The sequence below is a fragment of the Pelmatolapia mariae genome, linkage group LG22 (genome assembly GCF_036321145.2).
Source record: "Pelmatolapia mariae isolate MD_Pm_ZW linkage group LG22, Pm_UMD_F_2, whole genome shotgun sequence".
NCBI lineage: Eukaryota > Metazoa > Chordata > Actinopteri > Cichliformes > Cichlidae > Pelmatolapia > Pelmatolapia mariae.
In genome coordinates, this window is record NC_086245.2 from 8,896,547 (window position 1) to 8,913,080 (window position 16,534).

General features: G+C 39.7%; 1 protein-coding gene across 1 annotated transcript; it reads right to left on the reverse strand.

Moving 5' to 3' along the window:
* Positions 1-1,072: 1,072 nt before the first annotated feature.
* On the reverse strand, positions 1,073-8,116 carry trhrb (thyrotropin-releasing hormone receptor b). Its single transcript, XM_065470464.1, has 2 exons — positions 6,937-8,116; positions 1,073-4,367 (listed from the first exon to the last, which is right to left on the reverse strand). Exons 1-2 carry the CDS (start codon positions 7,717-7,719, stop codon positions 3,942-3,944), a joined length of 1,209 nt encoding a protein of 402 aa, XP_065326536.1. The 5' UTR covers positions 7,720-8,116; the 3' UTR covers positions 1,073-3,941.
* Positions 8,117-16,534: the final 8,418 nt, after the last annotated feature.

The following is a 16,534-nucleotide window of genomic DNA, read 5'->3' on the forward strand; positions in this document are numbered from 1 at the left end:
TCATGTGTGCAGGGAGCCAAAAGGACGTTGTCAGGTAGGAATCTTTTGCTTGCTTTCTACAGGTTTGACTTGGAAGAATACAAGCATGCTGAATGGGCACAAAACTGGGAAGCATGTGGAACGTCTGTGTACCTCTTGTAAGTGGTGTATGTGCAGCTTAGCAGCTTTCACTGAAATGACTGTGATTTTTGGTATCAGTTTTTTCTTAATATATTCATGGGTCACGGTATCACGGGTACACATCTAGCAGATAATAGCACTCATTAGAAGTTGTTTTTTGGGGGAACTTTCTAAATGTAAGCTCAATATTGACCCTAATTTCAGATCATTAGCTGCTACATAAACCACTCTGTTCATTAGCTAGAAATGAGGCTGATGATATTAGAGACCAAAACAGTAAAATTGTGGGGTGCAAAATAGGAGCTAAATTAGTCTGAAAGGTAGGGGATTATTTTCTGCTACTTTCACAGTGAACATTTACTAGCTTGCTGGTAACATCGGAATATTTATTAATAATTTACTTTTTTTTTTAACAGAATCACTGGACACTGATGTATTTTTTGGTCATTGATGGTCAGTGCCTGTGAAATAAATGTACAAATGCTGATCAGTCACAAAGCAAACAAACTGACTCAGAGCTAAAGAGAGGTCTTTAACTAAAATTAACCAGTATATTTAACCAGTACATTAACCAGTATTAACCAGTAAAATTTCCAGTAACCAGCTGCACTAATGTAGATGTTTGAATTAATTTCTCATCATTTCATTTGAAATTAGGATTTTTTTTTGTTCTACTTTTGTAGAATTATCTAAATGTACATTATATATATTATATATTGCTATATATGATACAGAAACATACAACCCATTGTGTGACCCCCCCAAATTAATTTTTTCTCTGTTCACCTTCTGTTTGGGATTTTCTCAGAAACCTGCAAAGATTTCTCTGGGGAAAATAAAGCTAGAATGCCTCTTCGACACATGGAAAATACACTACTTTATTTCCAGAAATAACTTTATTTTGACACAAGGAAAAAAAATTACAAATGAACTATTTCTAGAGAGCCATCAAACATATTCACAGGACCACAATAATTTTAGAAGCAAGATCAAAGCAGCAGCTTCCAAATAGTACATCACAAAGTAATATTAATAAACTTTGAATGTGCAATAGTAAACGTAAGAGTATCATAAAGATATACAAACGAGTTGCCATAAATAACAAGCACTTTAAAAACACGTGGGACATAAACACACACAAATGCATTAATCCACTGTAACATGATGCATATGCAGTATTAAAACTAGCTGCTATCTTCCACATTCAGCAGTGATGAAACCCACTCTTCCTCTGCTGTGTCTACCCAATTATATTTCCCTGTGTGGCAGACAGTGCTCAGACTGAAAACAGTAAACAGTCACTGATCTGGCAGAAAATGCCACACAACATCAGCACATCTTCAGTATTCATCTTACGTCCATCCAGCAGTGTTCACCGGCTCACTGACGGCTCTCACAACTAGAAGCGGGATGAGCAAAGCGACGGTTTGTTAAATCCACAGTTCACAGGATACATAACACAGAACAAAACACTGAATTCACTTTGCTTCAGCCTCAAATCACCATGCTGCAGCTAAACTATATCACCACATCGTATATGTTACACCAAATCTCTGTGGCACTGTACATATACAGGATCTGACACTGAGGTTTACAACCACCACTGCTGCTGCTCGAAGAAAAATTCAAAGCAGTTTTTAATGCAAGTAAAAAGTAAAATAAAATAATCATTTAGGAAAAGACCGTAAGGCATATAAAAAGGGTATGTCAAGTGTGTGTTACATTTTAAGGGAATCCATCTTTGAAGTTTCCATCTCTTCAACAGAACCTTCTGTTTGGCCATAGAAAATGAACATTTCTACATTTTAATTGTGGTGTTCCTCAAGGCTGTATCTTGGGTCCACTTTTATTTTCAGTATATTTATCACCATTATAACTGTCACCAATGTTATGCAGTTATATGTTTGCTGGCTTCTGTAATATCGAATATTCAGCCTGTCGGTGGTTCACAACTTTGTCCCAGGTAAGCTTGGCTCACTGATCAAAATACTCTCCATTTGTAGAAGTGCTTTGATTTTGCCTAGTTAGTTTTTTAGGCTAAGATTGCAGATATACATTATATGAACAAAAGTACTGGACCACTTACACATTACACCTACACCTACAGCTAGGCCATGGAAACCAATCTCATGATCCCATTTGTAAACTATGAACCTTGGCACTCAGAAAACCTGCTCTGTAACTGGTCTGACACTTCACGGCCAGGTTTCTGTGCTTTCTTTTACATATCGACATGCTGCAATGGTGGCACGCTGTAGAACAACCTTCTTTCACAGGTGTTTGTAAAGGCACACTGCATGGCTAGGAGCTTGATCTCGACACTTGTGGCAATGAGACTGAAAACACCTGAATTCAAAGATCAAGAGGTGCGTACCCCATTTCTTTTGTCCATATAATGTAATTACAATCAGAACTGTAAAGTTACCTGCAGTGCTTTCTTTCCCACACCCATCTGAAATCTTGCACAGCAATGCCAGACTACCATCAAAAAACAAAAATATGTCAAAGAACAATAAAAACAGAAAGCAAACACAAATGCTGACCATCAGTAGAATCAAACATGGGGTTTAATTTAAAAAAAAAAAATCTTAAGACTTTAGAGCTATAGATAAGGTAGCCAAAAAGTTCTTAAAATAAGCTCTATAAAAACGTCTCGCCTCTAAGTAAAGTCTTCAGTTAGAACTTATAAACTCTTTATGATGTATGCCTTTTTAGAAACAGGATAACACATAAATGGCATTATGGCACTTTTTGAATTCAAGTTACAAAGTGCTTTATATAGTTCTGGAGCCCTGTCTGTCGGTGAATGCTTGTCCTTGGAGAAAAAAAAACTCCCAGCAAATTCCCTTCCTGCAGAGCACTCACAGCCAAATCTGTCTTGGTTTTACATTGTGCCCGAGGCTGCACACTGTACGTGCCCTTCACAGCAAAAATAGGGCCTGTTTTGTCAGTGAAGGTTCATGTGTGACTCACCCTTTAATGGACCACCTGCCTTGAAAACATCAGGGAGGCAGGCATGCAGTTATTAAAGCTGTATAGGGTGAGGATTTTTGGGGGGTGTGTGCAAGTATGATAATTCACCTTATTTCTGAGAATAACTCTGAAAGTGTGAGTGAAGCTGATAATCATAACTCATCCTAAATTTTATTTTCAGTAGCACAATGAGTTAAAAAAAAAAGTGGGGGGAATCTAATGATAAAGACTAAATTCCACTCGAAGAATTCTGTTCTGCCTTCGGTATTCTTCGGTACAACGTACCGATTGCCGGCTTTGTGGGTGAAAATAAATGCGTCAAGGCCAGTTTATTGACAGCACCTCTTCAAAGGATGTCTGAGCATTCAAGTTCAGTTTATTTCCTCTTGACGTGCCTTGTTGCGTCATTCAGGCTTAAAGATCAGAATTGAGTCGGTGCTGATCGGAGCAATAACGCAACACCGTGTATTTGAAGTGGGAATAGTGTTGTCGTTCGCATTCATGGGTTGTTGACTCATATACCTGATATTATGTGGAAAAGATAAGATAACAGCTGAGTGATGAGAGTGCTTATCTGTCAGTGTTGGTGGCTTTACAATGTCCGGGATCACGCCTCATAAAGGGTATGTTTGGCTTTGCGCTCCAAAGCCTGCTGTTACGCATCACTGGCTGCAATCTGTGTTTACATCTCTAGCTTCAGCAGCCTCGCTTTGAAAGGTAAGCAAACACTCAGAAAACAATACTTCCACTTGACAGACTCCATTAAGCAACATTTTCAAAGTCTTTAATTTTCAATTGATCCCCCCCCCCCCCCCACAAAAAAAATCTCTCTGGCCTCAAAGAAAACCTCAATTGTCACTGAAGTTCACCTTTCCGTAGACACAGGGGTCTGGGAACATCATTTTCTGATCAGACAGCAGTTCGTCAGTGACAGTGAGCTCCTCCAGCTCGGTCGTGAAGTGATCAGTGCTTTCCACCACTGATGTATCCTTGACAGCGCTGTAGGTGAGGGCCACGCTGTAGGTGGCGGGTTTATCCGAGCCCTTCCTCCCACAGCGGCAGATCTTGCGGAAAGCGGCACGAAACTTCTGAGACATGGCATTGTAGATGACTGGGTTGATGGCGCTGTTGAGGTAGATGCAGATTTTGCAGAAAAGCACGAACCAGCTGTCCAAATAGGCCTTGTCCAGGAAGGAGTTGACCACCACCAGAGTGCGGTACGGCATCCAGAGCAGGGCGAAGAGGATTACCACCACTGCCAGCATCTTGGTCACCTGCAGTGGGGAAGAAGGAGAAATATGAGAACTGCTCCTGCATACAGGGAAGCTGCTTTTATTTATTAATGCAGGCTTGTGACCACACAGTATTTCATGTGTGTTATGATGGTCAGTGTCACTTTGACCAAGGGATATGACGGACTACTCATTGGTAACCAACCCATCTTGCTCGTTGTCTTTAACATCGAGGATGATGTGAAAGGAAAGAAAACTTCTAAGCACTCAAGAACTCCCACTCTCTGAACTTCTGCTTCAGATAGAAGAGGTTGCGATAATAAATGTAGCTCCATTTTGATTTTAATTAAAAACCTTTCCACGAGCCTTTTGGCTGTCACATTCTGGGAGCTACTTTCAGCCTACGCTTTGTTGATTTCAGGCATGAAGCCAGCAGCAGAAGTAAAGTATTTCTAGCAGCAGCCTCCTGGTAACATAACCTTCAACCACCACAACATGACACGTCATATACACACACGGTTTAACTACTTTTCTAACATGTGCTGAGAAATACTTGTAAGTGAGCAACACCAAGGGAGCGTCTCCTTTCCTAAATCATCAATGGACCAGAACTGCATTAGCACAATGATTATGAGTATGACTTGTTCACTGTAATTGTATTATTTTATTTTGCAACAACTAAAATAATATTTAGGCTTTTTTGATCTCAACTCCTCTCCATTCCTTTTTATTGAATAAGCGCCCTCTGCTGCACCTCTGGCTGAACTGTAGTCAGATTCTGTAGAAAGGAATTTGTGGGAAGTGGAATGGCTCCCTTCATGATTTCCAGAAAAGAAAATGAACACAAAATTCCAAAGCAGACTATATATTATTGGCTTTTTCATTTCCCTGCCCCATCATCAAAAACGAGCTAGCCTTTCTCAGCTAGGGCGATGCGATGGAGCATCAGTTTTCATCCGTTTTGACACCCGACACAAGAAAAAATGATGATACGTGCAATGTCTATAATCACCCTGTTCATATATAACATGATCTAAAATGCATCACTTTGTAGCTGGCTCTTGGTCCTAAGTCATTCCAGGCTCCAGTTGCACAGGTAAACCCTGCCATATGTCAGTCAACAGTACCCTTCAGTCCAGTAGGTGGTCACCTCAATCGCTTGCTTCTATGTTGACCAATATGACCAGTATTTGTTGCTATTGGCTGTTCCCTCTGTTGTCAATACATTTGCTGATTTTAATTGACTTTGCAGGGTTTCTGGTTGTTGAATCATTGCCAATCTCTTGCTTCGTGGTAACCCCATTACAGACATGTTGTCCAGAATTAGGCAAAAATTGTGTAGTCTGATCCCAGCGTTCAATACCTCTTTAATATACACATTATAATAATTATATTAAACAAGTTTTAAATCACATTGGAATTACAGTATATGAATAACAGCTTCAAAATAATAGATTCAAACAACCAACCAGTCCCTTTAGATTGTGGGGTGGAGCTGGCTTCTGAAAGCTGGCAGTACAGAATAAGATTTATGTAACAAGCCAAAAGTTCATGTTGTGCATGTGCACTTGGTTCATTTCAGCTCACTGTAGGAGTCTCTACTGCTGTTTTGCTACCCATTGTTTCATAATTTGTGTGTGTGTGTGTGTGTGTGTGTGTGTGTGTGTGTGTGTGTGTGTGTGTGTGTGTCAGTGAAACTGTCAAACAGGGAGAAGACGAGAGACGACACAGGTGAATTGAAGGTAACATCACTTGGTGAGAACTCAGTGAGTCACTGTAAGTGAAATAAAAGCTTTGTCTCAAGTGTTAATCAGTTTAAATGCTTTCCTCCATTCTTTGTGGATTTTATTTATTCAGTTTTTTTTTCTTGTCACTCGTGGAACAAGCACCCACTCTGTGTTCCTAACCTACTGATTTTTAAATGAAGGGCTGGGTTTTCCTCTCACACTTAACACACCCTTCTATGAGGGACGGTGCTTTTCTATTCTCTCCAGAGCACTTCTGAGTGAGTCTTGCAGCAGCAGAGACAAGAGGCTAAGGTGGGAGGTGTGGTTCAATTTGCATATTCATTTCTTGTGCATACTAAATGATGTTGCAGAGGTACTTCTAACACATAGAGGGGCTATCTTTATGGTGTGGAAAACATTCAAAATTTGTAATTGTGATGAGGTCATTGTTTTTATCTTTTGCTATTTTTCATGAGAATGTTAATTTGTTTCATTTCATTTCTTTGCAATCGTAGAATAAGAAGTCCATCTTTGGGTTTTTGATTGCACTCAGTAGAAACCTTCAGTTTTCACATGTTGTAGAGCTTATATCAAATGAACTAACAAAACAATAACTAAAATTATACTTATTTTTAATAAAGAAATGTTAAAAACTCCTTTGTATACTGAAAATGACAACTATTTCCACTCCTAATTACTTTAAAATATTCACTTTGTCTTTTAATAAGTGGTATTAAAATGTCTGTAGAATGTGACTAGGTTTATTCATTCATTTATATTTGAATAATTTTACGAACCCGTGCGAACAAATTGCAACATCTCGCTGAATGAGCAGAGTAAAAACATCCTGGCTCTCATCCTCCCCACGCTCACACACCACCCACCTGTCTGCGGGAGGTCGCGGTGGAGCTGGAGTGTCGAGAGTTTTTACAACTGGTGCTCTTGTTGATGGCGTGGTTGTTGTGTCCGTTCTTCTTCTTGTCTTTAGGGTCGGAGGGCAGCGGGTTGAGGAAGAGGATCCTGGCGATGAGGCCGTACAGAACCGCGGAGAGCAGCAGCGGCAGCACGAAAAAGACGCCGAAATCAAAAAAGTAAATGGGTAAATAAAACTTCCTGGCAACTCTGTAGGCGCAGGTGACGATAGTGATGTTTTTGTACACCGTTTCCTGGATGTTTGACAGGTAAAACCACATCAAGCAGTAAATGGAAGTGAAAGCCCAGACGAACAAAATGATCTTTTTTGCTCTGGACAGCGTGCACAGAAACTGGGCTTTAATCGGGTGGCAGATGGCGATGTATCTCTCGATAGTGAAAGCTGTTATGGAGCAAGAGGAAGCGTTGATCCCGAGGTACTGAAAGTAGGTGATGCAGAGGCACCCATAGCGGCCAAACACCCAAGATACAAAGATACTTTCCGGAATAGCTGGCAAACCAGCCGTTGTGAGCACCATCAGGTCAGCCACAGCCAAACTCACCAGGTAGCAGTTGGTGGGAGTCCTCATGTGTTTGGTAGTGAGCACCACCAGGATCACCATAACATTGCCAACAATTCCTAGAGCACAAATCATGAAGAGCAGACAACTGCTTATCACTTTGTACTGAATGCTGTGGTCCACCCATGTCGGTAAAGTATTGTTCTCCAATGGAGCTGATGTGAAGTTTTCCATCTCGTTTAAAAGGTTCAAATAAATGAGGAATTTGTTTTTTTTTTTAAAAAGAGGCTTTGCAGTGTTCTCGCGCACCAGCCTGGTTTTACGCGCGATAGAAGTTAGAAGTCCAAAAACTTTACAGGTCTGGAAAGTCAATATGAAACGCGCACACACAAAGTAAAGGACAGACGAAAGCTTGCGGTGCACGTTGAAAAACGACGAAGTGACAAAGAGCTGCTCGGACTCTGCTTTAATTCCGCCGCAGTGCTGTGCATAAAAGGCGACGCGCTACCTTATTCTCGTCGGAACAACTGTGCCTGGCGGACAGATGGAGGTTTGCTTTTTGAGCCTTCCTTTTGGCACGAGCGCTCATACGCATGCGAGGGGATTAGCCCATGATTACATTTTCCAAACCAGACCTCCCCCATCAACAAAACCAGCTGGCCAAGCGGCAAAATGTTAGAATGTTTTCCTGTTTATCTGATATTTTATTATTACCACTGCATGAATCAGTGTTAGTGCTGCTGCTCATAATGATGAATAAAACATTTACAAATTTGTCACAGTTCGTTGATTTGCTGTCTTGCGCAACAGCCTGCCACTTAAACTTCATGAACGGCGCTCCTTTTTCTTTTTCCCCTTTTTTTTTTTTTTTTTTTTTTTTTTTACGATAGCGCTAATCAGCATGTACACGCTTCCAGGTGAACCTGAAGGCGGAGGTTGGAAAAGTGCATGCTGTTTTGGAGTATGGCCGAACATATTCAGAAAACATTTCCTGTGATGCATGTGCAAAAAGAAGGCGTCAATATGAACAAATTTGTGAGCCTCAATCCTCGATTTCTTTATTTCTTAAAGACTGTTGTATACTAAATGCTCTAAAATCACTCATAGAAATGAGCTCAGGGATGACTGAAAATGAGTCCTGCGTTTGAGTCCCCATGAAAGCCCCTTTAACTTCCATCTAAAAATGTTTTGGTTTGACACCAAATCACTGGTCAGCCCTATTTTTATATTGTCTTTTAATTAATTGTAATCCTTAAACAAAACTCCAATTGTTTTATCAGCAATATCACAGCTGCGGCCTGAAAACTCTGTGCCTGAAGTCTTTTGTGATATATAAATATGAGTGTGACCAGGTTTACAGCTACTCAAAAATAAATGTCAAGTCAGCTGAGAAGAAAAATATATAAATTATATCGTTTTGTTGTCTGTTTCTAATGGACATATGTTTGTGCAGTGGTCAGCACAGTTGTCCTGGTACTGAATCTCTGGGCCTCCCCATGTGAAGTTTGCATATTCTCCCTGTTTGAGCATGGGTTCTCTTAGGGATCTCTTCCTCCCTCAGTCCAAAGGCATCCATGCTGGGTTAATTGGTGACTCTAAATTGGCTGTAGGCGTGAATGGTTGTCTGTCTCTCAGCCCTACAACAGATTGGTGACCTGTTCAGGGTGTAGCTTGCTTTTCGTCCTATCACAGATTGGATAGGCTCCAGAGGAGCTCTGAAGTGAAGTAGTTGAAGATGAATGGATGGATCAATGAATGAATTGTAATGGAAAGATTTAAGAGATTAAAGATTTAAGAGACGGACACTTCTGTTAAAGTACACCCTGCTTTTTTTGTACCCTTCTGCAGACATGTTTCTTTTAACCTCCCCACACACACACTGGTGCTCCGCCAGGGATCCAGTGGCTTTTGCTCTGGGAGGGTCACACTACAACTTTTATTTCCCCCTTTGTAGCCTTTGCTTTGGATTATCCTGCTCTGTGTCTTCTGCATGTATTACAGCATGAATACATCACTTTACCGTTCCTACCTCTGTGCTTTATTGTAGCTTCAGTGCAGCTCAAACCTTTTGCTATCAGATTCACAAAGGTTTAATTCGTTTAATTAAACCTTTAATTTTCTCATTCAGAAAAAAATCTTCTGAAGCTTCATTCCTTCTGCGCTTGTTCTTTCTCAAATATAGTCCTTGCTGTCTTATTCTTATGAATGCTTTCCATCATATAGCTCTCCCTCTTGAGCTAATTGTACTTCAGATGACTTATGAACTGTGCTGTATTATAGAAACGTTCATGGATCTCGTAGGCAATTCAAGTTGATCACTCTTGTCTGTTTTTCTTTATTTTAGTCATATTTTACAGTCCAATATGCATCAAATGTTTCTGGTTCTGCTTGCACTCAGTAACAAATCTTGTATTTTTTGTCATTGTTATTTTTAAACTACAAACCCAATTAAAGAGGAGCACAATCTTCCCTGCACTCATCTTTATAATTCTAGTTGCTTTTGAAGAAGCCTTTTAATGGTAATTTAGAGTCAGTGCTTGAAGTTCATGCATATATACTCCATCTTATAAAGATAGATAATCGGCTTGTGTCCAAATACTTCTTGCTACTATACCAAAAGCTACGTCTATTTATTTTAAAATGGCAAATTTGATTTGTTTTCATATATATCTTTCTGTATATTCCCACAGTGGATTAAACATCTGCTACTGAAATCTGAGCCCATATATCATAGTTTAAGAGTTTAATACTAATATTTTTGGTCAATGAACGTATCATGTAGTGCAGTAATTTATCAGCACCTCGTTCCACCCTGCAGATTTAATCAGCTCACTTCGTGCTGATGCGGTAAATTTCATTATAGAAAACGATTAAAGTTGGAAGAAGATGTGAAATGCACAAAAAGACAGATCAGCAGTGACCTGTATTAACTGCCATGCTGTCCAACAATCTGTGGCTGCCTGTTCTCAGCACAATACTGTGGAGGTGGCAAACTCTCCTCCACACCAACTGTGCATATTCTCCAGGAACTGAGCGGAAAATGGTGACGATCACGCCAACACTCACACTTTTCACACGATTGTGCTTCGAGGCCTGAAGCTGCCAGCCGTCCATCCCGAGCAACAGGTGGACCGGGACGGGTGGGAATTACATAATGATGACGCCCCCTTTTCTCCCATGATTCCCATCATCTTTAACTCAGCTTTTTTTTCATCCTTCTCCTTCTTGGTTTTGGATGATATTAGTAGAAACTAACCTGCTGTCAGTGACTCAGTTTCCAAGACTGTAAACTAATTTCTTTATCTTTTTTCCTAAATTAAGAGTTAACTGTCTTTACTTTAGAGTGGAAGCTAAGTCTACATTGAAAGGATATTAAAATAGATTTAAAATGATTTATCTGCTAATTAATAAATACTAAAATAAGATTTTTTGAGCCTTTAATCAGTTACAAGAAAAACCTCTGCCTTATCATTGCAGCAACCTCTCCTGTCTCCAAATTACTTTATATATTCATACATAAATTAACTTGATTGTCTGAGAGATATCATTGCTTTGTATTCAGTTCCTGTTTAAACATCTTCACTTGATTACATTATTCAAATCACAGGAGCTCGTGCCACAGAGAAAAGTAATATGTAGAAATGAAAGGAAAGAGTTTTACTGCCCCCTAAAGGACGTAGCTGGGCAGTACCAAATGTGTGACAAGAGCAAACAGTTCATCACAACTGACACAAGATCATTCCTTTCCCTCAGTCAGAAGAAGTGTTTGATTGCTATTCTGTAGCATTGTAGAGCTGCTCTGCAGACACTGTGGTGCTCTTAAGTCATTTTAGAAGGTTTAACCCATCTGCACTGGCTTTAATAAAATAAAAAAAAAGGTTTGTACATTTAAAGTTGCACCATTTATTTTAGCTGTAGTGCTGAATTTAGCTCAAGGAACATATAGATCCCTACACATTTATCAAGGGATGTTATATTGTGACACGACGACCAAACAGTAGTAGAGAAAGAACCCATGTGCACACACTTGGTGATGTTGGGAAGGAAGACTTTCTAATGAAGAGAGACTTCCAGGAGAATCAGGCTCAGGGTGGGGCAGCTGCTCAGTTTGGGGTATGAGAGGAAAGAGAAGAGAAAAACACACAAACAAACAGGACAAAACATAAACTACAAACCTGCAATACTGGCATACAAGCACATATTACAAAGAGGCAGCCTGAATCTGCAGCAGCCCACCTTACTTTCAAATTAATGCACAGGTTAGCATCTTCTTACCGCTCTGAACTTGAACTTACTTCCACTAGAAGTTTGCTTAACAGATGCTTCAGTTTAAAACACAGAGGAGATCTCGCAGTAGGAGTGGCTACTGTAAATGATCTGAAAACCCATTTTCAGACTCAATTCTAATGGCTTTTTTCTTATTACTGTTTAATGGTTTTTGCCATTTATTTTATTATTTATTTCATGTTTTCAAATGTTTTATTTTATTATTTTAGTTGTATAGTACTTTGTTCCACACCTCACGTGTTTAAATGTCCTTGTAAATATATTTGTTTGACTAACTTAAGGATAGTTCACTCAGATTATCACAAGTCTAAAAGCTGAGAGGGTTTCTGTCTCCTGAATCCACTGGCAGTGGAGGAGAGGATCCTGATAGCCTCTGCCTCTCATTCTACTTTTGGAAGCTCTGTTGGCATCATATGATGAGGTCTTTAAGGTATGACGGGGCCTGTCTATTCAGAGAAGCCTGAATTACAGCCTCAAAGTAACAAAATCTTTGTCATGCTCAAGTTAATCTCACTGTTATTTGTTTTGTTTTGATGGTTGTGTGCTGTTGCAGTTTTACTTCCTTTTCCCCTTCAGTGTGATTATCTGCTTTGCGTTTATTAGTCTCACCTGTGTTTGATTGCATTCACATGTATCTTTTTCCTGGTTATTTCTCCTCTGCATACATGTTGTCTTTCCCCTTCTTATGATCTCTGTTTGTCTCTGATCTCCTGGAATTTGTACTTGCTTTGGACTTTTGAATTGGTCTAATCAAAGATTCATTTTTTTGTTACTTTGTTTGCACAACTTGCATTTCAGTGCTCTCTGCAGTCCACTCCCAACAGAATTAACGCCATTAACAATATGTTTCTTTACAGATATTTTGAGAACTTCTAATGCAAAATCCAGTGAATCCAGTGACTCTGTCTGTAATTAAGTAGAAAATTCTAGGCTGAATAGTCAGATATTTCTCTTTAATTAATGTATTTATGAGCTTTACCCTTTCTTCAGCATTTTAATAGTCATTGCTCACCCTCTTTGCTTTGTGTTTACTTGTTCTCAGTGCAGTGCTGTTTTGTTCATGATTTTTTCACAACTTCTGTATTCTTATCCAACCATTAGTTCAACTCTGTGGAGCACTTTGGTCGGCTTTTATTGTATTATGTGCTTTGCAGATAAAACTTCAGCTGCTCCCTGCTGTCTACTGCTGCAAAGCTATTAAACAATGATTTTAAAAACATATTCCAATAAGTTATTGTACTGCTGGGGGAAGCGCAGGCCACTGTTTATAAAACACCGGCCACAACTGATACAGCAGAGATTAATCACAGCATTCCCAACCGTTTTCCTAACTGCTTGTCCAGGTGGGATTACTCTATTCCAGCTGTCATGGGGAGAAATTTCAGGTGCACCCTGGACTGGTTGACATATTTACATCTATGTCACTTGTGAATCACCAGTTAATCACCTAACATGCATGTCTTTGGACTGTGGGAGAAAGGGAGAGAAGGCGGAGAATACCCAAACTGGCAAAGAGAGAACATGGGAACTCTAAACAGAAAGGCCCCAGCCGGAGAGGAGGCTTAAACCCGGAGCATTTTTGTGAGATAAAAATGTCAAATTCCAGATTTTCAGTGTTAAATGTGACGTTGATTTGATGATGACACAACAGCGCTTACCCATGTTTACAGGAAGAGACGCATAACACCAGAGGCAGCGTAAGATCCAATCTCTAAATCTTCAAATCTTCAAAGCCAGAATTAAATATATGAAGGTAGACAATAAAGTGACCAACGAGTACACTAGAAAACAAAAACTAAGAAAATGAATAAGATCAAAGAGGTTAAACAGGAATTAGTAGGAAACATGAGAAACTTCCAAAAGTTCAAATACTGTCTGGAAGTACAGACGATTGGATCAAGAGCTAGGCCACTCCTGAAAAACCTCCTCTCTCTGGCATACATCTGTAAATGCCTGCTTACGCCACACACCCATTTGGTTTCATTTCTGGTTGTCAGCCTCTCTCAAAGTTATCAGGAGGATCTGTGAAGCCCGGAGCTGCCAGCGATCCTCTGATGCCTTCCTCAAAATTGCAGCCTCTGGCTTAGCGTTTTGCTTCATTATCAATAAATGTTTGTCATTCCTTGCTAGTGAAATATATGTTATAATATAACATGCATGACTGTAAGCTTAATATGTGTTAAAAAGATGGATGGATACTTCCAGGCTGGAAGTAAAGCTGAAGGATGAAACAGTGCGAACAATTTAAAGATTAAACAGAAGTAGAAACTCATGTCAAAACAAAAACCCCCCAATGTGGTAAATTTCTCTCGCTTCACAAAGCTCCTAAAAAACCTCAGAGGACGTAAAACTGTTTTCATGGGCCAACTGCAGCCTCAAAGATGAGAAAACGAGATCTCCTGTGTGAAACCACTGAAGTGTTCCTTGAAAGAAAAAGCATAGAGTAAAACCTGCTGAACTTCTGTACGTCACCCAGGAAGTAACAGGAGCCGCATAATTTTATTTTTGTCCCATTTATATTTAGAAAGGTGTATAGAAAGAAAAAAGAAGCAAAGGAGACAAATCTGCAGAAATTCAACAGATTAAGCTGAGCTGGAGGGCTTGATGGTGTCTGAGCTCGAAAACATTTAGCTACCGTATTTCCCACAGTAAGTGGATCACTAACTACAAACGCAAGTGCTGCTTAGGTTTGACAAAATGCTATAAAAGATGACAGCGAGAGAAAGATTGGATCCTCTGCAGGTGTCTGATGAATATGGATGTATCGCAAGCCTGTAACATATGTATTTATCAGTGTGTCTGTGTCTCTTCTCAAAGCGCTATAAACATAAAAGTGGCCGTTCTGTTTGAGTTATATTACAGCTTCACAATGTGCGCAGCAATCCAACACAGGCCCACTTATATAGTGCACAGTAAATAAAAAAAATATGCATTTGTCAGCTGTGTGTGTGTGTTTGGGGGCGGGGCTGGTGGGGTGGGGTGTCAGGCTTGCTTTTGTAATTCATCACACATACACTGCATATGCCATAAATCCCTCAGTGCATAAGAGCATTTTAAAATGTAAAATGACCTTTGACCACTCTGATTTACCGAGACGCTGGCAGGTCATTTTTAAGGAACTTAGTCCAAGCCAGCCGAGACCCATATGGCTGTCAACTTTGCACGCACACACACACTAAAGACTCATGACTCACGTCTAGTCATAAACAAGCTACCCGCCGCTCTGACCCTGACCTCCTTCAATTAATGGTAAGTACACTGTGGGGTCCAGTATATAACATCCACTGACAGAACGCTTCACTCCTACTCATAAGGCAGCTCTCTTGTTTTCTTCACCACCCTGATAGTCACTTCCTCAGTACGACACACACACACACACACACACACACACACACACACACACACACACACACACACACACACACACACACAGCGGCACGATAAATGCAGAGGGAGCCTGATTGTGTTCATCACAACAGCAGAAGGCTGCATTTGTTCTGGGCAGCATTCAGGTGTGACAGTGTGGAGGTATGTGGGTGTGAAAAAAATCACATTCATAATTCATTAAGTTATGAATGTGCTCATTGAGATGTAACCCAAGGTCTCCAAACACAGCGTTAAACTCAAAGATTTGAATGTTATTCTTTTTTCCCCATCACACTCTCAGCGCACTGTTACAGAACAAGAATCAAGCTCACGATCACGTCTTAATGGTGCTTTTCAGGAAGATTAAACATTTTATTTGCTAGATATGGTAATATGTAGTATAGTAATAAAGACACTTAAAATACAGATATTTTTTATGTTAGCTCAAGATATTACATAAGTAAAAATAATGAACTACACGGACGTTTCGAGAGTGGATCCACCACCAAAGCCAGGGCTGTATTGAACAGCTCTATATTAAAGACGCATTGTATTCACACTTAATTTAAGTTTTTTTCTTTGCCCACTTTCCATAAAGTTTCATGAAATTAATTTTTGTAGTTTTTGTGTAATTTTGCTGACAAAAAAATCAAACAAGCAACTTTCATCACATACCTCAAGCGGCAATCAGCCAGCTAATTCCCAACGATACTCCTGGGTTTTTGTACACGTGTTTGTCGGCACAGGGATAGAACTGAGAGAAAATGATATGCCTAAGGACGTGGGATGCTTAATTTAAACATCTTTAATTTGGAATTAAAAATGAGAGAAGAAACACACAAATGAAAAAAACTTGAACAGCATGTGGTGTCATGATCCCAGAGCTTCCTGGCATTTCTTGTTTAATATTACTAGCAAAAACCAGGCCCTGCTGTGCTTGTTCATTCCACTCATATTTATTGTTCTTCTTCTTTTCAGGTTACATATTCACAGTATAGACCAAATAATTAAGTGCACACACTATTAGCATCACTAATATAGATATGCATGACAACACATCCCAGTGACCTCACAGTGCCACTGCACTAAAAATTGTTTTGCAGCGTATACATAACGTCAACAATGCACACGTTTGTAGTGTAGCTCTAATGTTGCCGTTTGCTTCAAGATCAGCTACTGTACATAATATATATAATCTGTGAGAATATGAGTGTTGTAAAAGTAGTTCCCAAAAGCTATACAGATATAGTCCCAATATCCTAAGTACTTGTAGTGTAACAGTTAATTGATTAACGTGTAGGAGGAGTTAGGCAGCAGACATATATACCTATATTATGAGCATTATAGTGAGATTGAGTGTTTGTTTTATTCCTCTCTTGTTTCTAATCACCAGTTA

Excerpts from the sequence above, each read along its gene's own strand:
- trhrb (XM_065470464.1), bottom strand. The coding sequence starts at position 7,719 with ATGGAAAACTTCACATCAGCTCCATTGGAGAACAATACTTTACCGACA. Across the intron at positions 4,368-6,936 it reads CCGCGACCTCCCGCAGACAG|GTGACCAAGATGCTGGCAGT; the intron begins GTGGGTGGTGTG and ends TCCCCACTGCAG.